The 25,571-nt window shown below is 47.6% G+C and overlaps 2 protein-coding genes across 13 annotated transcripts in view; one reads left to right on the top strand and one right to left on the bottom strand.

Annotated features, from left to right (window-relative positions):
- KIF21B (kinesin family member 21B) overlaps positions 1-14,616 on the top strand; it is a 74,521-nt gene extending 59,905 nt beyond the window's left edge. For 5 of the 11 annotated variants that reach the window (XM_072648238.1, XM_072648240.1, XM_072648243.1 and 2 more), the window contains 9 exons: positions 769-905; positions 1,591-1,771; positions 2,571-2,735; positions 3,085-3,202; positions 7,466-7,636; positions 8,280-8,479; positions 9,179-9,398; positions 9,793-9,855; positions 11,793-14,616. In XM_072648238.1, coding sequence (XP_072504339.1) covers positions 769-905; positions 1,591-1,771; positions 2,571-2,735; positions 3,085-3,202; positions 7,466-7,636; positions 8,280-8,479; positions 9,179-9,278 — 1,072 coding nt within the window. In that variant the 3' untranslated portion in view covers positions 9,279-9,398; positions 9,793-9,855; positions 11,793-14,616. Of the gene's footprint in view, positions 1-219; positions 302-768; positions 906-1,590; positions 1,772-2,570; positions 2,736-3,084; positions 3,203-7,465; positions 7,637-8,279; positions 8,480-9,178; positions 9,399-9,792; positions 9,856-11,736 lie in introns of those variants that run through there. The other 6 variants (XM_072648241.1, XM_072648245.1, XM_072648246.1 and 3 more) reach the window with 4 other exon arrangements.
- Positions 14,617-18,509: 3,893 nt separating this feature from the next.
- LOC140529528 (maestro heat-like repeat-containing protein family member 7) overlaps positions 18,510-25,571 on the bottom strand; it is a 44,619-nt gene continuing 37,557 nt past the window's right edge. The window contains exons 17-22 of one of the 2 annotated variants that reach the window (XM_072648250.1): positions 24,971-25,147; positions 22,792-22,950; positions 21,838-21,939; positions 20,936-21,038; positions 20,119-20,178; positions 18,510-19,217 (exon numbers count right to left, since the gene is read on the bottom strand). In XM_072648250.1, coding sequence (XP_072504351.1) covers positions 19,198-19,217; positions 20,119-20,178; positions 20,936-21,038; positions 21,838-21,939; positions 22,792-22,950; positions 24,971-25,147 — 621 coding nt within the window. In that variant the 3' untranslated portion in view covers positions 18,510-19,197. The remainder of the gene's footprint in view (positions 19,218-20,118; positions 20,179-20,935; positions 21,039-21,837; positions 21,940-22,791; positions 22,951-24,970; positions 25,148-25,571) is intronic. The other variant, XM_072648249.1, reaches the window with a different exon arrangement.

Consider the following 25,571-nt stretch of genomic DNA (forward strand, 5'->3'; position numbering starts at 1 on the left):
ATCTTCATGACGTGTGTGTGTATGTGTGTAGTAGTAGTAGTAGTAGTAGTAGCAGCAGCAGCAGTAGTAGTAATAGTACTCATTGCAGTAGGTTCATTGCTTAGCATATCTTAGCCATTAAAAACTGAGTAATGACCAGTTATTGTGAGTTAGAGGAAAGGAAATAGTGATCTAGGAGTTGTGAGACGATCTGTCTGTACTTTTCTCCCACTTCCCCAGGTGCATTAATTAAAGGAATCAGAAATCAGATGTCAGATGAGCTGCTTTAACCAGGAAGGAACCATTCCAAGAGAGAAGTCTAGTGCTTATGTTTCTAATTTTGTCTAACTACTATGTATTCTGTTCTTGTCTCTCTGTCTCATGTTATTGTATCTTATCTTATCCTCCCTATTAGAGCAGGTACCATGTCTCTCCTATCAGAGTGGGAGTTTCAAGAAGTCAAAGACTACATGTCTCTCCCCTCTACCTCTTCCCCTGGTGCCCAGCTTGGGTTTAGGTCCACAGAAATTACTTTTGAAGAAATCAGCCTTTATAAGACAGGTCTTTTCCTTCTTCTTCTACCTACCAAGTCCAATACACACATACACACACACACACACACACACACACACACACACACACACATTTTGATTGGAGTTCTTTTGTGAGACTGTGTCATTGGTCTTGGGTTTTCCCTTCTCTCCCCTTCTTTCTTCCCTTGAGCTGTAGCTGGGTCCTGTGGTTGCCTTTCTGCCTGGCTAATTTATTTTCCTCTCTCTTCCTGGAAAGGGGAATCATCAACCCCATCGGTGGAGCCAAGAGCGCCCGAACTGCTCCCTTGCAGTGTGTCTCAGTAGCTGAGGGTCACACCAAGCCCATTCTTTGCGTGGATGCCACTGATGAACTGCTCTTTACGGGATCAAAAGGTATGTGAAGTACAGATCAAAAATGAGAGAAGACAGGGACTTCTAGGAAGGGCTCTTCTCACTGTCACCAAATTCCATTTGCCTTGGCTGGCTGTTGAGAGCTGACCAAAGAGATCCAAATTAAGGGACCCCCAGGAGGGTTAATGGTCCTTCATTTTACACACACACACACATAAACATATATATATAAAATTTCTCGTATCTCCCCAGCTCAGCTTCTCAGTTTTTCCTTGGACTCCCATGCCATACGTGTACCTTGATGTCTTTGATCTACAAACTTTCATGGCGGCCCTTCCCCCTGTTCCCCACCCTTCTCTTTGTTAGTCTCTGTCCCTTGATCCCTTCCAACCCTTAGTCAATGCTCACCACCTCCAGGAAGCCTTCTTTGACTAACCTCACCTGGCTTTTATGGCCCAAGTCTTTCCTTTCCCTTGCCCCATTGTGGTACTTAATGCCTGAAACTGCTGCTAGTTTTGTGTCTGTTTCTGTCTCATGTCATATGTAAGTATGATTGTATGTATGTATGTGAACTGGGATTGCATATTCTTCTGCTCCACTAAGTTTCTAGTACCCAGGATCAGACCCTTCCTGTACACAGGATGGTGGGAGGTCTCATGCCAGGGGCCGATTGGCTCAAACCCTGACAAATGTACCCTTGCCTGTCCTGGGGTCTCTTCCCCTACAGACAGAAGCTGCAAGATGTGGAACCTGGTGACAGGGCAGGAGATTGCCGCTCTGAAGGGGCATCCTAACAATGTTGTTTCCATCAAGTACTGTGCCCCCTTGGGCCTGGTGCTCTCTGTCTCTACGTCCTACATCAAGGTGTGGGACATCCGGGATTCTGCCAAGTGCATTCGCACCCTCACGTATGTACCTCCCCACCCTCATCCTAGACACTCTGAAGATTGCTCCCGATAGTCCCAGAGTGATGTTCCTCAGCTCAAGAGGACTCTACACAATGCCCTTCTGGGGGTCATGCATGTAGAAACACTTAGAAGAGCTGAAGTTGATTTGGCATGGCTTAGTGGTACAGTGAGCAGAGTGTGTCCCTGCTGGCTGCCACACTTCCCCAAGTCAGCGGATGAGGACTCAGGAGCAGGGCACTAGGTAGCTGGCGTTAGCTATCATGACCCATTATGTCACTAGAAGGGATGAGGTTTGTTCCATCAGCTTGCCTGTTAGCATCCTGCCTCCCTTAAGCACTGTAGCCTTGGGAAATAAAGGTTTAGGTGACAGACTGAGCATGCAGACCTGCCCTGGTACCTTACCCAAGAGTTGAGCAGGTCTTCATCCTAAACAAGCCCATACTCATCGCTCACTCATATGCAGCATGAAAAGTGATTTCCATAGCCTGCTACATTCCCCCACCCCAAGCTTACACTGAGGTAGACCCAAGCGTGTAGACAGAGATAAAGGATGTGAGGAAGACAGACTAAATCGAAGCCAGCTCTAGATGCTAGCTGCGCTGTAAGTCCAGAAATGAGTGTGTTTTTGAGGGAGGGGAGATCCTTGGTCAGATGGAAAGGCCCAGGGACAGGGTCACCTCTACACCAAATGGGGCAGGCTTCTTAAAAGGAGGAGGTGGTAGGAGTCACTAGTGTGAGACTGGAGGTGACTGATTGGGCTGCAGCCAGGGCTAACTGTGCTCCCCATGGGCTGGGCCAGGTCCTCAGGGCAGGTGATCTCTGGAGATGCCTGCGCAAGCACTACCAATCGAACTGTCACAAGTGCTCAAGGGGAACACCAGATCAACCAGATCGCCCTCAACCCCACGGGTACCACTCTCTACGCTGCCTCTGGCAACTCCGTCAGAGTCTGGGAACTCAGCAGGTCAGAAACAGCAGTGGCTGGGTGGGGCCCCAGGCTTGGAGATTCCACTGGGTGGGTGAGGAGAGCCTGGGAAGTGGCTGGGTATTTGGGGTCAGCATTCTCCCTGGACCCATTCCTTTATTCATTCTCTTCTGCTTTGGGACCTTAGCCTTTCCTGAGGAGCCTGACCCCTTCCCTATCATGTTGGGCTATCAGGTTGGTGTCTCCTAGTCTCTGAGACTGGCCCCGAGCCTCCAGTTAGGCTGTCTTGTTTGTCAGATGGATCCTCGTCCCCAGTCCCTGTTCACATCCCCATCTAGAGGATCACTTCCGCCCAACGTTCCACTTGGGTACTCTCCTCCCCAAACAGGTTCCAGCCCGTTGGGAAGCTGACTGGCCACATTGGTCCTGTGATGTGCTTGACGGTCAACCAGACTCCCAATCACCATGATCTTGTGGTGACTGGCTCCAAGGACCATTATGTAAAGGTACTGACTCCTCATGAGTTCCAGGGCTCAATTAATTAAGCACCAAACATTTATTAAGCACCTAAGTGTCAGCCACCAGTTAAGTGCTTTCACAAATAGCATCTCATTTGATCCTCACAATAACCCTGCAAGGGAGCTATTATTATTAATCTCCATTTTACCATTGAAGAAACTAAGGCAAACTGGTTAAGTGACTTTCCCAGACACACAGCTAGTAAGCATCCCAGGCCAGATTTGAACTCAGGTCTTGTTGACTGCAGGCCCAGTGTTCTATCCACTGCATCACCAGCTGTCTCCCTCCAGTTGTTGAACAGCCAGTGCAAAGGTAGGGAGAGAGGAGATGAAATATCATGTGAGAGGAACAACGATTAGGCCAGGATAACCCAGACTGTAGAGTGAGTGGTGGAGAGCAGAGTACAGGAGACTGCAAAAGGAGGAAGGATTCAGGTCATGAAGTCAAACAAAGGACTTTCTCTTGGATCCTGGAGGTAATAGGGAGCCACTGGAGGTCACTGAGGCAGAGGCAGGGCAGCATGATTAGACTTATATGTTAGAAAAATCACTTTGGCAGGAATGGGCAAGAAATACTCCCAAAGAGAGGTCTTCAAATGAGGGTTGTGATTGTATCAGAAGGGGGTTTATGCACAAGATGTTGTAGAGAAAGAAATGACAAGATTTGGCAATCTATTAGATATACAGGGTGAGAGAGAGGAGCTGAGTATGATGTCAGAGTTGTAAACCCAGGTCACTGGAAAGATAACCATACCCTGGATCAGAAGATGGGAGGGTTTGGGGGAAAGCAAGTGATTTGAGAGTAAAGGATAGTATAGACTTTAAGTGGTTCCTCAAAGGGTCAAGATTTAGAAGGGAGAAGAGTGTAGACAGAGCCCAGTGATGCGCTGGGATAGTATTGGGGGATGGAGAGACCATGAAGCATAATGAGGACAAAGAATGGATTTGGGAGGAGTGAGGCATAGGGGAGAGATGAGAAGAAAAAAAGATTATAATCAAATAAAAGAAAGTCAGAATTCTTGAACACAAAAGTCAAAGCCTTGTGGATAATGACAAGATCAAAGTTATGACAAATGCTGTGTGTCCTTGAAGCGAAGTGAAGGGTTAAGTCATGAGGAAGATGGAATTTGGGATATTTGAATTAGAATATTAACATAGATATGTTAAGTCCCTTAGAGTGAGGGAAGGGGTTGGAATAGATTAGGAAGACTTTCAGCCAAGCACCAAATTGTTTGAGAAAGGGAGGAGAGGATCCTGAGGGTTGGTAGATAAACAGCTGCCAGAATTTAGTCTTGAATTGACTGAACCTCAGAAAAGAAAAGAATGCTATGTGGTGGCAGTCAAAGGAGAGTCTGGAAGTGGCAATAGAGGGTAAATATTCCAACTCCTCTAACACAACTCGTGAATTGAGTGGAAGTGTTACCAGTACTGGAAAGGATGACCAGAGATGTAGTTTCTTCTTAAGAAAAAGACTTACATGATGAGAGCTGTGCCTATAATTCTAGTAGATTATAATAATGGTGAACAATAATGATACTGCCCTAGTCCGTCACTTAACTCCCTTTCTGAAAGTAGAGATCTATACACCAGTAGCATCTTGAACCTTGAGGTAGGTCACAGCAATCAAAATATGGCACTGGTTGATGAAAAAACTACCTGCCAGGCTAAGAGAGACAGTAGCCAAGAGCAGCACCAGTTTACTAATAATAACTCTATTATACTCTGTTAGAGTATAAACTCATTTGCAGCACATTACAGAAGAGGATAATGAAAGTTGATGAGTAGTATCACACCACTCTATGACAAGAAGCAGTTTCAGGAAAAATGAGACTCGCATGAGATTCAGCTAAACCAGAGAATCCCAAAATCATTTGTAGATGAAATTAGGAAGATAACATGTAGGCATGAAATGAAATATCTGCCAGCATTTCTGTAGTCATCTATGGAGGGATAGATGTATTTTCTTCATAGGCTGTTCTCACCATGGTAGAACCCACCACAATTGGACATTAGCACCCAATGGGCACTATGTGAGGAAGTGAAAGTGGTAGCAAGTTGGGGAGCACCATTGACCCTGTTCAAATACATACAGAAGAAATCCACAATACAACTTTAAAAGCATACAAGGAATCTGTTTTCAAGATGTCTCAAAGAAGAAAAGACTAGAAGAGGTCACGGATGGTAATTTTACTAAAAAAAGAAAAAAGGTGACCAAGAATCCACCAATAACTCCAGTCCCACATGCCTTCTTTCTCTTCTCTGTAAAAGCATTAGCAGAGTGATCCATGCATACATCAAGGGTAAAAACATGAGGGAGGAAAAGGTAGTCTTCCGCATGTTGCTAAGGATCACATGTTCAGTCCCTGAAGAGACAGACTGAGTAATAAACAGAATACTGGAGAATACAAGGTTTTGCTGGATTTTGCTGATTTAAAAGAAATTTTTTTTTTGGCTCAGCACAACAAAATGCAACTCCAGAGTTCTAAGTCTGGGACCCTCTGGCAAGAAAGGGTCCTCATAGCAGTACCCAAGATGCAGCGCTAGCTTCAGCCAGGGTTTCCCTCTTCTACACTATCCTGCTTTACCATTTTACTGCCAAAACCTCAGAAAGGAGGAGAGGGCTGTTTCCTTTGTCTCTTCTAATTGTAGCCTCCAATCTTTGCCTAGTCTGGCCTTAATTTCTCCTTAGCTCATCTGGAGGCACAGGTGAGGTCATTCAGAAGAGCTTTCCTAGTAAAGTTCAAATAAAACAAGTTCAGAGAGTTCAAAACTGTCAAATTGTTGAGACAGCGAGATCTTCCTGCAGGCGCCCCTAATCTATTTCTAGCTTCCAGGACTATTGTTATCCAACTGGAGAATTAGCCTCACCCAAACATCTGGACAGCTATTATACAGTCTCAAGAGCATACCAGAGCATGGCCTTTCCAGATTCCTCTTGACATTCAAAGTTCTCACAGTTAAATCCTGGCCCCTTTCCTCCAGTTTCTGGAACCCAGGCTTCCAACAACCATTGGGCCCCACCACGTTATCAAGGATTCCCCTAGATTACAGCTGGGGGTCAGGAAGACCTGAGTCCAAAGGGTGCCTTGGGCAAGTCATTTAACCTCTATCTACCTCAGGTTCCTCTTCTATAAAATGGGAATAATAGTAGCACCTACCTCCAAGGACTGTCATGAGGATCAAATAAAAGCTTAGCACGCTGCCTGGCACTTCACAAGGGCTGCATAATTAGCTGTTATAATTATTTGTGCCAAGTACTATGCTCATCACTTTACAAATATAATTTCATTGGAGACCAGGAAAACCTGAGTTCAAGTCCCATCTCTGACACCTTCTGACTCTGTGACTCTGAAAGTCACTTTATCTCACAGGGTTCTAAGCCAGAAGTGTCAAACATTCCCTCTAGTGCATTCTCTCCTTAATGAGGTCCAATCAGATGAAAATGTCATTGGGAAATATTTAGCAAAACAAATAAAAATACAGTAGGACATAGATAATGTTAATGTGTGGTTTTACGTTAATATTTGACCCTCCACCTTTAGTGACGCTGTTTCTATCTGAGTCTGTCATCCCTGATCTCAGCAACTCTTAAGTTATGGAGGAGGTGCCAACCTGCATTGGGAGAGGGAGTTTCATCACCTAAGAGATCCCTGTACTAGTTAAATTACAAGTCCAATCCCTATCCCTGACTGTGAATGTATCCTATCTCTCCACTGGGCTACAAACGTCATGAGGGCAGGAATGTGTCTTGAACTTCCTTCACTTAGCTTTTTTTTTTTTTAAACTCTCCCCAGCACCTACCACAGTGGACTATATACAGCAGACTTTTAATGATTGTTGAGATCAACTTAACAAAATTGCTAACGTCTCCTCATCTGGGAGACTTCTTCTGCACTTCTGCAGGACACCTATATGCTTCCCACCAGTGATTTGGAAGACGGCATTTCTTCACACTCCTATCCTCACCTTATCCTGTTTGACAGCAAAAACATTTTCCCCCTTCACTCTCAGAGTATTCTTTTCCCTGGTTGCCCAAGAAGACATGGTTGGGAGAAGGGGGAAAGTTACTGCAGGAGTGGGTCCAGTAAAAACTTTGAACCCAGGGCCTAGCGGAAGAATCTGGCTTCCCTGGGTGTTTTGGAAGGAGATGACAGATTTCTCCCATACATGACCCCATTCTCTGCCAGCCCTATGACTGACCCTCCATCCTGTCCACCACCTGACATATAGGTACTTGCTTCTCCCCAACAGATATTTGAGCTGGCAGAGAGTGTGATGGGCAACATCAGCCCCACCCACAACTTTGAGCCCCCGCACTATGATGGCATTGAGTGCCTCGCCATCCAGGGTGACATCTTGTTCAGTGGCTCCCGGGACAATGGCATTAAGAAGTGGGACCTGGAACAGCAGGAGCTCATTCAGGTTGGAACAGGGAGCAATATGAGGTCAAGAGAACTGGGGGACAGCCATTCCAGTCTCCTCCTTCTGTGTTCCCTTCCCTTCTACTCACCCAGCTTCAGATGCCCAGTGTCATTTAGTCTCTTGTCCCCCTTGCCCATGCCAAACATTGCTTAGGAGGACTTGCTACTGATCATACCTCAACTGAGCTTGACAAGTTCCTCCTGGTCCCTCTTTCGGAGCCTTTGCAGCTGAGGTCTGATTACTGTGGAATGAAGCTTGTTAGCCTTGCTTGGCAGGATGGCAAAGCTGGGGCTCCCAACTGGGTATTGGGAGGACAAAGAGTCACTCTCCAGGATGCATGAGCATCCTGCTCCTTGCAGCCACCAGAGAGGCAAGTTTGGAAGAGGGACAGGGTGCACAGAGTTCTGCTGTCTGGCTTTTGCCCATCTTTCTCAGCATTAGTTATGACAGAATGGGATGAAGAGTTGTGGAAGTTAGAGCTAGAACTTGCCTCCCATCCCATATCTGCCCCTTTCCCTCCCCTTCTTCCCTCATACTTCAGAAAATGCTAGTTCCCCTGGGCCCTTGTCTGAAAAGCTTTTGAGATTCCATCTCCAGGGAAGGTAGAATTTACGGTCCTTGGCTGCTTCCTATCCTTTCACAGCAAATCCCAAACGCCCACAAGGATTGGGTCTGCGCCCTGGCCTTCGTCCCCGGCCGACCCATGCTACTGAGTGCTTGCCGAGGGGGCTTCATTAAGGTCTGGAATGTGGAAAACTTCACCCCCATTGGAGAGATCAAAGGTCACGACAGCCCCATCAATGCCATCTGTACCAACTCCAAGCACATTTTTACAGCCTCCAGGTAAGCTTGGAGCACTCACCATGCTGACCCTCCCTGAAATCTCTGCCCTCACTTCTCATTGAGTAGCTTTCACTAAAACCAGGATAGGCTAGAGAGGGGAAGAGAAAGACTAGACAGAATTCCTGGAAAGTCCAGGCAGGGGCTCAGAATTCAGTAGGCGTTGGCATAGCGGAGCCTCGCCACCCACCCAGTCAAACAGGGAGGAGGGATCTAGAAAAGGGCAGCCAGGGTGTGGGGGACGAGCCAGACAGATGGCGAATGGAGGGGAGAGTTACTGTGTCCCTGCTTGGTTCTCTCTTGCTGCAGCCTCTTCTAGCCACTTCAGTTCAATCAACAAGCATTACAGTTATTATGAAGTGCTTGTGGTGGGCCATGATCTCCCCATCTCCCCACCACCTCCCAGCTGTCACTTCTGCCAAGAGCGGTGGCCCCCAGGAAGGGTACAGCAGCTTCCCTCACCCCCCAGATTCCCTCATACCTCTCACCCCCAACCCGGGTCCATCCATCTGTTTATCTCCCAGTCCCCCATGGAGGGGGCCCTCCAGGCTGCCTCATCCTTGGGGGGATCTACTCTACTCGAACTGATTTCTTCTTCTTCCTTCTTCTCTGACCATATTCCCTCTTCCTATCTCTCTGTCTCTCTGTCTCTCTCTGCATCTCTATCTCTCCCCCCACCCTCCCCCTCTTTCCCTGTCACAGTGACTGCCGGGTGAAGTTGTGGAGTTACGTCCCTGGACTCACCCCCTGCCTTCCACGCCGCGTCCTGGCTATAAAGGGCCGCGCCACTAGCCTGCCTTGACCCTCTTCTTCCCCTCCTTGTCCCTTGTCTTCCCTCTCAGTCCTCCTTTCTCTCCTTTCTTATTCTCCCCTTTTCCCTCTTCCTTTCTTTCTCCACTTCGATCCAAGCTGCTTCTTAACGGTATGAGATTTTTACTGCCTCATCTCCCCGCCCCTCCCCCCAGAGAACAGTACTGTCCCTCTCCCTCCCCGGCCACCCCCCAAAGGTCACACATTCCAACCCCACTCTCATTCCACTTGTGAGCATGAGCAATGGGATAGGACCTGGAGGAGAGGGTCACAGAGAGCAAAGGGGGGAAGGGGGTGAGCTGGCACCATTTTCAGCTAGGTAAAGATGGCCAGTTCCTCTCACCCCAGAATCCCTCAGCCCCCACAGTTAGGGTGTATGCCCTGCTCCCCAAGCTGAACTTGGGGCTTTTGGAACCTGACCCTCAACTCCCTTTAGGCCAGGTGCCTAGGCCCTCTTTGAGAGCTGACCTTGCATCCCCCTTTCTCCCTTTTTCTCTCCCTTCCAGTGACCTGACAGTGAAATTCTGGAGCGGAAGGCGGCTACCCAGTGGCACATTTTAGGAGGAGAGGTCAGAGGGGGCACTTGGATTCCACGTTTCTTCCAGCAGCCTGGACATGGTCTTCAGACAATTTAGGCCCCATGGTCCAGGCCAGACGATGCTGATGGTTCTGGGTGAGAGGGTTTGGGAATTCTTTCCCTCTCCTCTCCTAGCCTTCTTAAGGAGAGAGTGTTCCCAAACCCATCTCTCAGTGGGGTGGGAGCCCCCTGAGAAGGAAGGAGAGGGGAAAGACATTTAAGCTGTGAAGCCAAAAGGCGTTTTTGATCCCCACTCTTTCCTCTGAAGTGCCTCAGCTTCTTCTGGGTTTGGCCTCATTTTCTTCCTGCTAAGTTGTCCCCTTTTCACCCCAACCTCAGGAGCTCTCCAGCTGGCCTGTGAGGAGACCTTGGGGAAAATCATATTAGCTCCCTGCTCCAGAAAGCCCCATGGTGGGGAGGGGATCTCCCAGCCCCAACCAGCCCTATTTCAACTTGGAAATGACCCTGCTTTTCTTCTTCCATCTGAACGCTGTCTTTCAGATGGGCATCTTTCCTCTGATCCCCTCTTGGCGTCCCGTTCCTGCCTCTTAGTCCTCAACTTCCTCCCCCGAAAGGAAGGAGGACAAAAGCGAAAGAGTCCCTCACTTTAGTAATCATGTGAATTTGGGGGCAGGCAGCTGCCAGGCCCTAGCCCTGAACCTTCTCCCTGGGGCCACCCCATTCCCCTCCCTAGGACTCAGCCCTCTCCTTCCTGGGCTCAGAGTGGGCCCATCCTTCAGAACGTCGATCTGAGGAGAGAGTCCCAATCTCAGCCTGGTCATTTCATCTATTTAATTATTTATTTATTTATTTATTGCTGGCGCTTCCTGGATACCAACTTGAAGTTTCTTCTGATGCATTCAATCCCTTGAGCTCCCCAGGGCCAGGGACTCCTGAGGAGGGGGGCAGGGCAAGGGGAAAGCCTGGGGAAGGGGCAGGGAGGGTCCTCAAATGGGAAAGGGTGCTGGACGCACCCCTGAGCCTCTGTATCTGAGCCATCCAACTCACCCTAGCCTTCAACACTTTCTGAGATCAACTGCAGAAATAATCCCTTTTGGTTTTTTCTCCCCCTCTTCCATGCTCTCACCTCTATCCCCACTATCACCCTACTTCTGTATCCCCCCACAACTGCCACCCGATTCTGGGATATTCCTGGCTTTTCTGTCTTCGGGGGAGTGCCTGAGCCCTCAATTCACCTCATACCATCAGATGCTCCAGTGCCTTCCATCCCCCCAGGCCTTGGCACCCCAAGCTGGGCCACCTCCGGCAGTGGTGCCAACCATATAGGTCTTGCTGCCTCCCCTTGAAATCTTCTGTCCTGGTGACTGCTGCCTGCCCTCCTAGCTGGATCTAACTTGAGGGAGGTCTTGATCTATGCCTCGTCCCCCCTCACCCCCCTTGCCACCACATGCTATGTTACAAACCCCATCAAGGGGGGGATTCTTGCCCCACTCCCACATCACTTAAGAAGCAGCTTTTGCATCCTCTCCCTTGTTTCATGGTACTGTGTATAGTAGGATGTCTTGAGTAGTAAGGACTAAATTTTAGGATCTGTTCCTTTGCCCCTCCCTCCCTCACACCCATAAGCTGGTATGGAACAGTGTTTTATTCCAGGGGTATGGTAGGGCGTGGGCTCAGAAGGTTCTCCATGGTTTTACCTAGACCATACCCCAGTTTGTCTCTCCAGCTCCTTTCTCTATGGTTATTCAAGAGACACATTTTCAAGCCTTAAAACTGGAAGGAAATAAGGGAGAATCATTACTCATTCAAAAGACCCCATACCCTTTGGGAATTTTTGTTGTTTAATTTGTCTGGGGGAGGGAGGGAGAGGGGTGTTGGATTGAAAGAAGCTCTGGTTTTTTTTCTTGCCCAGGGCCCACTCACTAGGTAAATTTTGTATTAAATTAATGTCTGGGGTTCCCTTCCTAGTGGGACCAGTGAACTCAAAGACTAATCCAAGGACTCCCAGGGAGACACAGTTCCCCATCCTATTTTTCTGCTGCCACATCAGCTCTTAGCTTTTCTGACTTCTTCCCACCGGGCATGGAGGGACACAGAAGAAGGATTCAGGACCCAAAGCCAAGCATGGGAGCTGATGCACCCTTCGTCCTCTTCAGAGAGAGCTTGTGACCTGGTGCTTCTGGAAATGGACATGAGTGTCTCTCCTCCCTCCTCTCACTGCCCTTGGACTGACCGAAGAATACAGGCCCCAGGTGGGCAGGCATCCCCTTTAGCTTCTGAACAAAGTAGCAGGAAAGAAGACACGGGTTCTTCTCTCCTTCGTGGACGAGGCTTTTATGTTTCCTCAGGAGTTCTGGCGTCTGAGAGGGAGAAAACTTGCAAGGGGAAAGCTCGCCCTCCCTTTCCCCAGCGGGACCCCATCCTTAGAGTCAGCAGACCGACTTGTCCCCCTCCCAAGAAGCAGCAGTGACTTTGCAGAATGGCTGGGTTCGCAGTTCATCTCTTTGCTGGGCACGGGCTGAACTTTGGGGTCATTTGGTTAAGGGAAGAAAAAAAAGAAATGAAGTTTTGGTCTTCGGGGAACAATAGACAGTGTGACTCTGATGGCTGGTTTCTCTCTCCTGGCCTCCATGCTTGGATGGGGGAGCGAGAGTGGAAAGTCCAATTGTCATGCCCCATGGACACCACCTCTCCACTCCCAAGCAAGCCCCTCCCCTTCATACGGTCTTTGACTTGGGTCTTGCACCCTGGGAGATGAGGGAAGGATTCCCTCCGATGAGGGCTGCTATTTACAAACCTTGGATGAACATACGAGACTGCATTCCCCACTCTCCTTGACTTGGGGTCCACCATGTCAAGGGGAGCCAGCTCGCGGTAACAGGGCCTGTATGATGAGTTTTTGTTTGGTCCCCCTGTGCTGTGGTTGTTGTCTCATTCCTTTGTTGTTTATGTTGGGTAAGCTACCTCATGGCTGGGCCTGGGCTTTACTATATGTGAGTGTGCTGGCTTTCCAGAAACTTGAAATCCTGAGGCCCTGACAGGGTCGTTCCATCCCTACATTGTTAGGCAGCTGAATGTGAAGAAAGCTGGGTCTCTCAGCACTTTCTTGAAGAGGAGTTGGGAGGCACAGGCTTTAGTTCTGTGCTAGAGAATGTTGGGGAACAGGGACTGCAACCGCACAAGTATTGACAAGTATTTTAAGTGTTATAAGCACAAAATGATTGTATTCTGAGCACAAGAACTATAGAGCCTGAGCACAAGCCCTAGACTGAGGAAGCTCAGATCCAGCTTTGGAGCATAGGATGGCCAGGCCACCAGACCTGCCTCTAGGTTCCCATCTTCCTTCTGCCCTCAGTTCCTCTGGGAAGAAGACTCATATTGGCCAGTGTGTCCTGGTCCATATAGGAGAATTCCCAAACTTGCCCTGGCTCCCTTCCCTTAGACCAACCCTAAGGGCCATGCCCCAGAATTAAGGAGCCCTATTCCTTTGGGCATTAGAGGTAGTTATAGAAGGGACTGAAAGATAGGTCATACTAGTTATGTGCCATCCTGGTAAGCCTGGGGCATGGGGACATAAGAGACACATCTTTCCCATTCCCCCAAAGTTTAATGATTGAAGGGCTCTGAGCCCATAACTATCCCCAGACTCTGGCCTCATAGGCCTCTCCTCGTTGTCTCTTAACAGCCTAAACTGGGGTTAGGACTCTTAGGACTCTTAGCTAGGGCCCAGATTCTCAAGCACAGTATTATTGTCCTTTCTCTTAAGTTAGTGGAAGCTCAGTCCTGAGAAGGCTTCTCTAGAATAGACCCTGGAGTTAGCACTGGGGAGAAACTGCAAAGGAAGGAGGAGAGTGTTGGTACCAGGAGTTTTCATCTGGGAGAAATAGGACCCCGCATGAAGGTAGGATTTGGATGAGGCCAGGAAGGGACCTTAGAGGCTATTTCTTCATACACTAATGTAATCCCCACCATTTGCAAAAACAAAGCTGATGGTGGGTAAGCATCTGTGAAAACTTATACCAATGGGTAGAATTTTAGGAATCTCAGTAATTTAAAAAGTTAGGTCCCTCTGTTGCCCTCTTGTCCCCCTCTCCCTACACCTAGATGGGCAGGTCCCATCTCTGCCAGGTTGGCTTCCTGGGGTTTGGGTTGACATTGCCCACAGTGCAGGAATTCTACTGTACATCTGCTGGCCTTTTACCATGCCTCTAATGCCAAGGTGCCACCCCCTCACCCAGCTGGTCTGGATCCTTTGCCAGGCTGATCTCCATCTTTGCTGAACTACCAGGGCTTCTCTTCTCCCTCCATTTCCCTCCTGGCCAAATGCCATTCCCCAAAGACACACTGTATTCCTCTGGTTCCCTGGAAGTCCAGGAGGGGAAGAGGTTTGTGTGCCACTTCAACCTCCACCTCTCCCCCCATCCCATCATCCCCATTCATCTGTCTCCCTGGTGCACAGCTGAGGGCACAGACCCTCACCCAAGACCCTGCTCCCCTTTCCACCATTGCTTGAGTTAACTGAGATCACAAAGTCCGCCAGCCCCAAAGGAGCAGGAGTGTGTGCAGAGCAGATGCCGGCCTTGACCTGGCTACTAGCTGTTTTCTAGTTTGCTCCTCTCTGCGACGTGTATAGCACAAGGTGTATATATGTTTTGTACCTTCGCGGACAACTGTACATAATGTAAGAAAGTTATTTAAAACCTCACGCTGTACATTTTTGTTTTCAGCCTAGATGTGTTGGTTCCCAGGAGGTCTTCGTAAATAAAGCCAACATGGCCATTGTTTGTGGACATTGCTGCCCTGGGCCAGGGATGTTTGACCTTTGTTTTTGTGACCCCAGCACATGGGATCCAATGCCCCATACCCCTGCTGGATGAAGCAGCTTGGGGAGTAACATTTCCACAACCAGGTTGACTTAAAAAAAAAAAAAACACTTGATTCCCCAATTCTTATTTAAGGTGTTTCACACACTGTGAAACTCAATCAAAAGCGGAAGATTTAAGGGGAAAGTGACTTGCTTTGAAAAATAGCCTAACACCTGCGTCCACCCCCAACATCCATTGAAAATACAGTTAGATTGAGTAAGGTTTTCGTTGGCTTTGTAGAAACTTTTCAGTTGCGTATCAATTCACAAAGTGAGGGTCCCCCTACTGATTACTTGGGACCTCCTCCAACTGGATGGCCAACACAAGTTTGTCAGAAAATAAATTTTGTTTCAAAACCTTGCCTTGAGATTGAGAAAAGCAAGTGCCCTGTTGCCCTGCTCTCTTGGGGTCGGACTCCGTTCACTTCCAAGTCTGCCCATTTTGCAGGCCTTGATTCTTGATGCTCAGACTGACCCTTTGGAGATATGACACACAAAGGGAGGACCCTTAAGTCACAAGATCTAGGACAATTTCCAGGGAACTTCACCAAGGAAGAGGGAAAAATAGATTTCATAATCCAAGAAAAATGAAAAAGCACAATTTTTACAGTCTTGTTTTGCATTTGGAATTGGGGAGGGCCAAGACATGGCATAAACATGCTAAGGAGGCTTGTGACCTCCAGGACAAGTTGCATAAAGCAATCCATGCTCTCCACCCACACCTACTCCTGACAGCTGGTAACAGGTGATAGGGGAGCCTGGGCACAGGACATAGTTGACACTGAGGGGCCTGGGGGGAGTGGGTGACAATCTCTTTGCCAAGCCAGAAATTAGAGATGTTTTTTATCTTGCTTTTGAAGTTTATTTTCAAACCCAAACAAATGACTCCAGCTGTATGCTGTGGCCCAAGGCCAAGGTAACCAGCTGCTGGGCTCAGAGGAGAGTTAGAGATAGCCATGTAGAGATGGAGAGACAGACAGACTAGATGAGAGGAAGAGAGGGAAGATAATGGGGAGAGAGAAGGAGAGAGCTGACAAAAAGGTCAGTCAGTCAAAGATAAGACTCAAGAGTATGGCAGCAGACACAAATGGGGAGCCCTGATCAGCTATGGCTAAATCTAGGTTAAATTCAAAGGGCATTTAGCTCACGAATCCTGCTATTTGGAGTATAGTCGCTATTTTCATCAAGTGATGGATCAAGAACTCTGTGCAGTCCCATGAGCAAAGCCATAGAGGTTACAAATATTAGGATTAGATGTCAGGAATAGGATTAGATGTCAGGAACCAACCAAGTCAACAACACAGGATTAGCTTCCCTGTTTGACTTTTCTGACATCCAGAGACAGGGAGGCGCCATTTTGTCTCTTACTGTTCAAGGCAGAAATAAATACCAGCTCTCCGTTATCCAAGTCAACCTGGTCGAGGGTGTGCCTAACTATTGTCTCCCAGGATAGAATGTAAACTTGAAAGCAAGATTTTGCTTATTTATGTTGGTCTTTGTATCTCTAGTGTTCAGTGAAATTCAAGAGATAATAAATGGTTGTTGATTGAATAATTGGTGGGAAATGAAATTTTTTTCCATTTCCTTTCAAATTTGTCCTAATTTTATTCAGCCCAGCCTAATAAATCTGTATTCTCAGGGCTTCATTTTCTTTATTCATGAAATGAAAGAGTTGTTTGGAATAGGTGATTTCTATTTGGAATAGGTGATTTCTAAAGTCCTTTCCAACTCTGACCCCTCTAATTAAGACTGCCTGGCATAATGAATGGAGTGCTGGGTCTGGGTTGGTTCTACTTCTGAAACATTAATGTACATTCTCTAATATCAACACAGCCTTCAGTACTCAACCAAAACCCTCAAACCAAAGATTTTGCAGAAATCAAATAACATTAACATCATAGCATTCCTTTTTTTCTTCCCTAATTGACTATCTCCCACACTACCCACAGAGGCTATTCCAAACCCCCTATCTTCTTGAACAACCTATACCAATCCAGCCCTACTTTTCTCAACAGAGGACCTCACCTACTTTACTGAGAAAGGAGAGACTGTCATGGACTCCTTTCCCCTACTTTGTACCTCAAAACTTTGTGATCTCATTCTCTCCCTTTACTTCTCCTCTGCTCCAGTGTCTAATAAAGAGATGTCCCTCACACCACTCTGCCCATCTCCTCCTGTCAGCCTATTGTGGGCTGAGTCTGACTCCGACCAAATCAGTGGTTCAGATTTGGGATTTGAATGAAATGATGCATTCACAAACCACTTAACATTTAACAAAAGGAGTTTGGGGATTTGAATGTAATGTTACATTCATAGACCTCTTAGCAGTTAACAAACGAAGTTTACTCAACAGTAGCATAGAAAAGATATCCAACAAGGCCACACCATTGGTTCCAGGGCCAGGGGAGTCTTGCAGAAAACTAGAGTCTAAGAAATGAAGGTGAGGAGGCAGAGCATGGGGGATGGAGATGAGAGATGGAGTGTTGTGTCTAAGGAACATCTAATAGGTCAGTGTAGATGGATCACAGAATCTGTATAGAGGAGTAGTGTGTAAGATTGGAAAGAAAGGGAGCGGCCAAGTAGTGAACAGCTTTAAATAAGAGAGGACTCTATATTTGATCCTAACAAGTTTATTGCTGTGGGGGAAGGAGGGGAGTGTAACATGGTGAGGTCCATTCTTTGGCAAGATGAAGAGGAGTGGGGAGGCTACTGTAATAGTCTAGATGAGCAGTGCTAGGTGGCTGAGCTAGGGTGGTGGCTGTTGTGAGTGGAGAGACAGGGACACAAACAGGAGATGTTGTGAAGATAGAAACGAGATCTGTTTTTTGGGGAAAGATAATGAGTTCTTTTTTGAATGTATTGAGTTGGAGATGCCTACAGACACCCAGTTCTAAGTGTCCAATAGGTAGCTAGTGTGGAGCTGGAGCTCAGGTGGAAATCTAGGGCTGGACATGCATCTCTAGTTTCCTTTCCTGAATTATCCACATCCTGCCTCTTAATAAAGGTGTCCCACAAGGTTAGGCTGTTGGTCTCCTTTTCTTTCTAGCCCTCTCTTGGTGATCTCTTCAGCTACTGTGAATTAACTGATCATCTCTATCCATGTGACTCCCATATCTCCATATTCAGCCCTAGTCTTTCTCTTAGCTGTACTTCTGTATCACCACTCTACCTACTGGACATCTTCAGCTGGGTGTTCCATAGGCATTTCAAACCCAGCACATCCAAAATGGAGCTAACTATCTTCTCCCTCTAAATCTATTAAACAAGTCACTCAGTTTGCTAATGCTGTTGAGGGACAGCCTGCTTCCAGCCCACCTCTGCAGTCTTACTGTGCCTTACTCTCCCTCACACATTCCCCTTACCCCCTTCCTGGTGGCTCTTCCTTCCTTTCCTCTGCTCCTTGGAATCGTTAGCCTCCAGCAAGGCTTGGCTCATCCACCTTCTCTCGTGAGAAAGCTTTAGTGGTCCAGCTGCTTCTCAATACTTGTGTACCTCAGATTATCCTGTGTGTCCTTTCCTATGTATGCATCAAACCTCACCCCCACTCTCCAGCAGAATGTAAACTCTTTGAAGGCAGCTGACAGTTTCCCTTTTGTCTTTATAAACCAGACCTAGCAGAGTGCCTTACACATAGTAGGCACTTAATAAATGCTCGGTCATTTGGACTGCTGGATCATGTGGGGAGGTGGAGGAACCATGTAGGGGAATCAGCCTAGAGTCTGATTTTATTTCAGAGGGGAAGACAAAATGAGATCATCCTCACACAGCCAATGGAGATTGGATATTTCATAAACAAAATAGGAATAAAGGGGAAAACAGAGTCTAGCCAATTCCAATTTCTTTATTGTAACAATTTTACAGAAATCAAATAGTATTAACATCATGAGTACAAGGCTCAGAAACCTCATTTTATTTCAACAAGCATTTATAATAAGCTGACGTTTCTATAGCACTTCCCATGTGCCAGGCACTGTGCTAAGTGCTTTACAAGTATCACCTCATTTGATCCTCACAACAAACCTGGGAGGTAGGTGCTGTTATGATCCTCACTTCATAGATAAGGAAAACTGAGTCAGACAAAAATGGGCTTGCCCAAATTCACAAAGCTGGTAAGTGCCTAAGGTCACATGTGAACGCTGGCCTTTCTGACTCTAGACATGTACACAGAGAAGTAAATATAAGGTGCTATGAGAAGAGTGAGGGAGCAATGTCTACATGAGAAAGGCGGGTGGTCAGGTAAGGGCAGTGGGGATAGAGGTGAAAAAGGAGGGCAGCATTCTAGGCATGGGCATGGGGCATGGCCTGAGCAAAGTCGTCAGAGCAGAGAAATGGAGTCCACTGTGGCCAGGTCTCTAGCTCAGCAGTTCACCTTTTTGCCTTTGCACCGACAGAAGACAAGATCAACTAGGTACCGGAAAGGTCTTCGTCGAATCCTCTTGACTTTCAGAAGGTAAATGGTTTGTGTCGCCAGGCAGGCAACTGCTGGATCTGAGTCGTTTTCCAGGCGCTTTAGGGCTGCAACACAAAAGCTGCAAATGGCACTTTAGACTAAGGGGGAGAAGGGCTAAGGGGAGGCCAGAGGGAGAGGCAGCGCACCACGGTTAGGACCTGATGGCCTCTGCTGCTCAGTAAAGAGCTGGTCTTGGCTGCTCGACCAGAGTCCCCAGTAGAGCTTCACTATCCTGGGATGGAGGTAGGACCCATACCTGACTCCTGCTCCTGCTCCTCCTGTCACCCAGCCTGTTCCTCTCTGCTCTCTTCCTCTCCTGCCAGAGGACTAGGAAGATTAACTAGGTATAAAAGTGCTTTGAGAGCCTCAGAAATGGTTACCTGGGATTCAACCCAGTGCTCCAAAGCACAGTTTCAGTTAGAGGCTACCAAAAAGTTCCTTCTGTGTTGTCCAGGACATAGTGCTTGAGAGCCCAGGGAAAGGTGGAAATAAGGAAAGAAACATTATCAGAAGAGAACAGAATGACTCTTAACTTTTGCACTATAAATGGGAAGGGAGCAGAAAGCTGACCTCAACTTTATCCCAAAGTAATGAGGTTAGGGATCCCTGCATGAGAGAAGATCAAAGTTTCACCAATCCTCTTATCGAGCCAAAGTGAGTCCTTCTTAGTCTACTCAAGTCAGATCTCAACCAACAATAGGATCTGAGCCAAAATGTGCTAGGTCTGGAGGTGGGCAGAGAGTCAGGGGGGTATGAGTCCATGGATGGCTCACTGCTGCCTTACTAGGGTTTTGATGGTGCCCCAAATGTTTCTCTTGGGAAACAGTAAGGATTTGGGGATCATCCACACCTCTTTCCCCCTCCACTAGAGTAGATAATTGAGAGTTGACTCTATTATTTGAACTGTTTTCCCTAGTTTCTGGCCCACCCAACCCTTACCCACCTCCTCCAAGACAGAAAAACCTAGGGCCACTCCTCACCCGAAGATATGTCCTGAAGTTCCTCCTCATTTTCTAGGGTCTTGAGCTGGATGATCTGGCCTATCCAAGGACACAAAGTTGCCTCAGTGGCCAGACAGATGCTTCCTTCATAAGCTCTGGGAGCTGGAAGCCTTCCTCCCCAAAAAGCTCCCAGTTACATGGAGCTTTAAGGTTTACAAAGAATTTTACATATATCCTTATCTCATTTGATCCTTCCTTCCATTTTATAAATGAGGAAACAGTTTTAGGGAGGCTAGGTGACTTGTCCAGGGTCAAACAGTTAGTTTCTGAGACAGGATTGAAGCCCAGGTCCACTATGCCAATGGCACTATAGCAATACCTTTTCATAGGTCCAAGCTGCTCACATCACTCAGACAACTTCTGGAAGCATATATTCTCCAAATCTAAATCTCTCCCTCAAAACTAAAATTCTCTCCCATATTGTGGTACTCCACAGTGTAGTAAAGTATGTAGTCTGACCACTAGTGAGTTTATCCTTCTTGCTATGAGGAGGCTGTTCAGCCCTGCTAGGGACTTTTTGGCTGGAAAGAACAGTAGTAAAAGAATCCTCCAGAAATAGTTAAATAACAGAAGGTTCATTGTTTGAGCTTTTATCAGGACCAAAGGCTTGTTCTCCTGCTACTGGAGAGGATGAGACCCACATTGGGACAAGAAGGGGTAAGGATGGATTGGGATAGGATGGGTTGGGATGAGATGGGATAGATGAGATGGGATGAGTTGGAATGGTATGGGTTGGGATGGGATAGGATGAGTTGGGATGGGATGGGACGGGATGGGATGGGAAAGGAGACCTTACTTGTCAACCACACAGCTGCTTGCCGGATTCTGGCCTGATGGCTACGAAAGTAGCTGAGGCTCTGGATCAGAAACCAGGGGATCTTGTCCTTTTGCTCCTCCAGCTGGAAGAAGAGGAAGATAGAGACCTAAAAGACCAGTAGCTGTTTATTACCTGACCTGTGATTTCATCATAGTAGGGAGATTCCTAGAAAGGAATTTCTTCTACCAGTACAATCAGCACCTGCCCAGCAACATGTGAGTGTTCAAGTTTTACCTCAGATCCTAGCTGCATGACCCTAGGCAAATCACTGAATCTCTCTCAGCCTCAGTTTCTTCATCTATAAAATGAGGGTAATAATAGCATCTACCTCCTGGGTAGTGTCATGAGGATAAAACATGAGGAAATCTGTGAAAAGCGGCTTAGAAACCACATAGAGTTATATAATGTCAGCCGCTATTGTTCAGTGTCCATACACATCAGCGTGCCTCTTGCTGCACACCCTTAGGACCCATAAGGCAGGGGCTGAGTCTCTATTATCTTCTTGGCACCATGCCCTGCAGAATAGCACATGGCAATAGTCACAAGATGAGAGGAGAGAATCACCCCCTAAAGGCCCATAGGAACATAGACTTAAAACAGGAAGGGACCTTGGAGGTCACTGAATTAAACCCCTTCATTCATAGGTGAAGGAACTGGGGCCCCAAGAGGCTGGAAGACTTGCCTACGCTCACACAAGTGGTGTGTGAGGGGAGTCACCCCCAGTTCTTTGTGACTCCCAGTTCAGTGCCCTCTATCCTAGCACAACTGACCCAGCTTCTCATCTGTACCATGATAGAGCTGTACCTGGTCCTCTGGGTGATCGCCACCCCACTCTGTGTCCTTGGTGGGATGGCTGAAAGGTGTGGCCTGTGTTGACTTACCAGGACCCTCCCAATGGAGAACATGTCTTTATTAGTGCACACCGACTTGAACCGTGGGATGACCAGAATTTTGGCAGAGTGGCACAGGCCATCCCTGCTGGCCTGTAAGGACAAGAAGAGTGTAGAGGGAGGCTGCCTGAAGAAACAGGGCAGAAAGACCATGTTTTGGGGATGGGGAATAGAAAGGTTAAAAAGCAATGTGGTAGAGAAGGGAAAGGCATGGGGTTGGGAAAGGAACATTCAGGGAGAAAGCATCAATCCTGGGCAACTCAGCCTGGCCCTTCTTTTCCTAGAAGTTATATGGCCCCTGATAGCAGGCAGGGGATGGGGGAACTGTCCTGGTCACCATGAACTTGGGATAACACCACAAAATTTGACATAATATCAGAGAAAGTTAAGATAAAACCCATATATAGACACAAAGCTGTGTGTGGCTACCTACCTCTTCTGAACCTCCTTTCTTTCTCTGCTCTAGCTAACAGTCACAAGGAGATATCCTACAGCTCAGAGACTGGTCACTCAAGGACTGCAGTTTCACCACATATTCAGGGGCACCCCTCTCCCCCTCCCCATGTTGTGGGTCCCAGAGCCAAAGCCTGTATCATCACATGGGTAAATCACTGTGTTGTCTGCCACAAGTGAGCAAAAGGTAGTGCAGTTTGCTGCAGGGTTTGGGATCCAGGACTGGAGCTTCCTTTTCTTGGGTCTGGGGTAATTCCATGCCTTCACATCTTCCATGTCTGTCTCCTCCACCTCCTTCCATCCCTCACTCCCCATTCAGCTTTGGAGCAGACAGAAAAGTCCTGGGAAAGCCCAGAAAAAAGCAGAGAGAAAGAAACTGAAGCCAGTGTCCAAAGGAAAGGTTTGGGATCAGCCTGTACTTTCTTTCTCTGTGTAATCAGAAGTAGTAGGAATGGGAGAGGAAGGTCCAGGACCTGGGGCTCTGGGTCTCACATGGGCCACACCAGCGCTCTCATCCTGCAGGTGGAACATCAGGGGAACCAGGCTGCAATGGACCTGGTGCCTGAAGTGAACCATCAGGAACCTCTGCTTCACCTTGGCCAAAAGGGCACCAAACATGTCAATCGAATTATAGCGCAGCTCCTCTGACTCCTAGAGAGAGTGGGAGGGGACACACCAATGAGTCTATGAAGAAGTATTCCTCCACAGATCTAGAGCCAGAAGAGTCCCTCTAGTTCAACTCTATCCTTTTACAGGTAAAGAAAACAAGGCCTAAGAAAATTAAGAGACTTGCCCAAGGTCATACATCTAAGTGTGAGAGGCAGGATTTGAACTCTGGTCCTCTGACTGCAGTTAGGGCACTTTTTCCAGATGAGGTTGCTTTCCTCCCTGATGTAGCTTACAGCAGATTCATTGTCTCCATGAACCAGGAGCTTCACCCTGGCCCTGCCTGTGCCCGCAGCACTGCCTTGACCTCCTCTAGCCCTGAAGTACTAAGCTAAGAGAACACAGGGATCTAGCTCCCTCCTCACATCCAGCTTTTCCTTCCTGCTAAGGCTGAGGGCTGTTTTTTACCACTCTTTTCTCTCCTTATGCCCCATCCCTATCTTCTCAGTCCTTTCCAGTCAGCCCTGTTAGAGTGGCAGGGCTGCTGGACCAGGACTCAAGAGCCCTATTTCTTTGCCCCAGCTCTGCCACTGCCCCACTGTGGAACCTTGGGTAGGAAAAAAAAACCAACTGCTTATTCTGTGACTTATTCCCTTCAAGGCCCAACCTGTGCACTTTTTGCCTAGGGCAGGGATTTATAACCATCTGTATGTCATAGACACAGACACCCTTTGGAAATCCAGGGAAGCCTACAGGGGCCCTTCTCAAAATCATGCTCTTAAGTAATCTAAGAAAATGCTAGATTTCAGTCAGAGATTAGTGAAAGCAAAGAGGTCATTTTTCCCCCACCCAAGTTCACAGACCTAGGGGTTAAGAACCTCGACTAGAAGTGGAATTGACCATAGTAATAGCCCCTCTCTGCCAGGATTATTGTGAGGATAGAAGGAGATGTTTTATGAGTGCTTTGTGAACCCTGAAGCCCTGTGTGAATGCTAGCTCTTCTTGTCATTCTCACTCTTCTAGCTCAAAGTCTGTATTCTATGGCTGGAGAGGTCCTCAGGTAGTTAGTAAGGTCTGCAGCCCCTCCCCACACACACAAAGCTGGCACCTCTGCAGACCCATTCCACGCCACGAGCAGTCCTCCTCAGACATTCCTACAAGCTTGGATATCCCTGGCACTCTGGCTAGTCTGCGTACTTCTCTGCGTGCCTTCTTTCTCCTCAGTCGAATGCCAAATCTGTTCAGAACAACTTCCTTCTCTGTTATCTCTCACAAGGCATCCTCCTCTTCTTTCAAGGCTCAGCCTTAACGTCACCTCTTCCACAAAACCTTCCCTGGATCTCCCAGTTGTGAGGAGTTCTCCCTGTTCAAAACCCCTAGTGTTCCATGTATGCAGTTTAGGGGGAAGCCGAGGTCTGGCCCTGGGATCACATGGATATGGGGAACTCCAGGTTAGAAACTCCCTCTGCCAAGGCACCTCAGCTTTGTGCTGTCTTAGTTGAAGGCAGGAATTGAAGGCAGGTTTTCTTGACCTGAGGTCATTTTTTTAACTGCTGTGACATGCCTCAGGTATACATTTTTTACTATTATTGACAATACTAACACACAGCTGTCTTTTCTGTAACCCTTTGACATATTATCTCCTTTGATCCTCACAACAACCTTGTCATGTGTTAGAGATATTCCCATTTTACAGATGAGGAAACCAAGGTTCAGTTTCAATATGTGAAATAATTTGGCCAAGTTTGACATGAAGTCTTCCTGAGTCTCTATCCAGTACTCTATCCACAGTGCCCCATCATACCTCTGCCTACCATATTTCCCTCCTTCTAACAGAGAGCTGACTTTAGGACAGGGATCATTTTTTGTTGCCTTTGCATTCCCAGCACCCAGAATAATGTTGTGCATCTAGTAGGTACTTAATAAATGCCTCTTAAAGTTGAACAGAGGTTGAATTCATTTCTTTGGGATTTCTAGCAAAGATGGCAGCTGGGCATAGAAAGGGCACTTTCCCCCACTGTCCCTCTGCACCCTCTCCCATCTCTTAGACCCCCTGAAATCTCACATCATCAAAGAAGGGCCTCAGGGTGCAAGAGATCTCAATGAGCAGTATAACAGAGTCGGTCCAGGAGAGACTGTAGATGATGCACCTCAGAGCTAAGAATGCTTCTGTCACAACGCTGGAATTCATGGAGTAGCAGCAGTTCAGCACGTAGGGATGCAGCATTCGGAGAAACTTGGTCTGCACAGACCCACAGAAGTTTAGAAACTCAGAAGCCAGGGGAAAGCAGTCCCTGGCCCCTGACCAGCAGGGAGTTCCCAGCCCAGGGCTGAGGATATCCCCCACCTAGTCTTACCTCCCAGAGTCTCCTACTGAGCCTGAGGTGACCCAGCATGGAGGTGTTGGGGAGGGCCTTTGAGCATGGACCAAAGATCCTTGCTGCCCTCTCCCCAAGGAGCCAGGGACCAGGGTCCAGAAAGAGCTGGGAGGTCCCTCTCTGTGCTTTCTCTAGCCTCAGCTCCTGAGGATTCCCTCAACTTCCAGCAGCATTTATCGGACTATGTGGTATCATGGATTTTCCAATCCCACTTACCTACAATTTTCTAAGGACACTGGGCATGTGCCTAGGATCCTAGCTGTAAGGGAAATTACTCTGGGTGCCCCT

This window comes from Notamacropus eugenii, chromosome 2 (genome assembly GCF_028372415.1).
Source record: "Notamacropus eugenii isolate mMacEug1 chromosome 2, mMacEug1.pri_v2, whole genome shotgun sequence".
Taxonomy (NCBI): Eukaryota; Metazoa; Chordata; class Mammalia; order Diprotodontia; family Macropodidae; genus Notamacropus; species Notamacropus eugenii.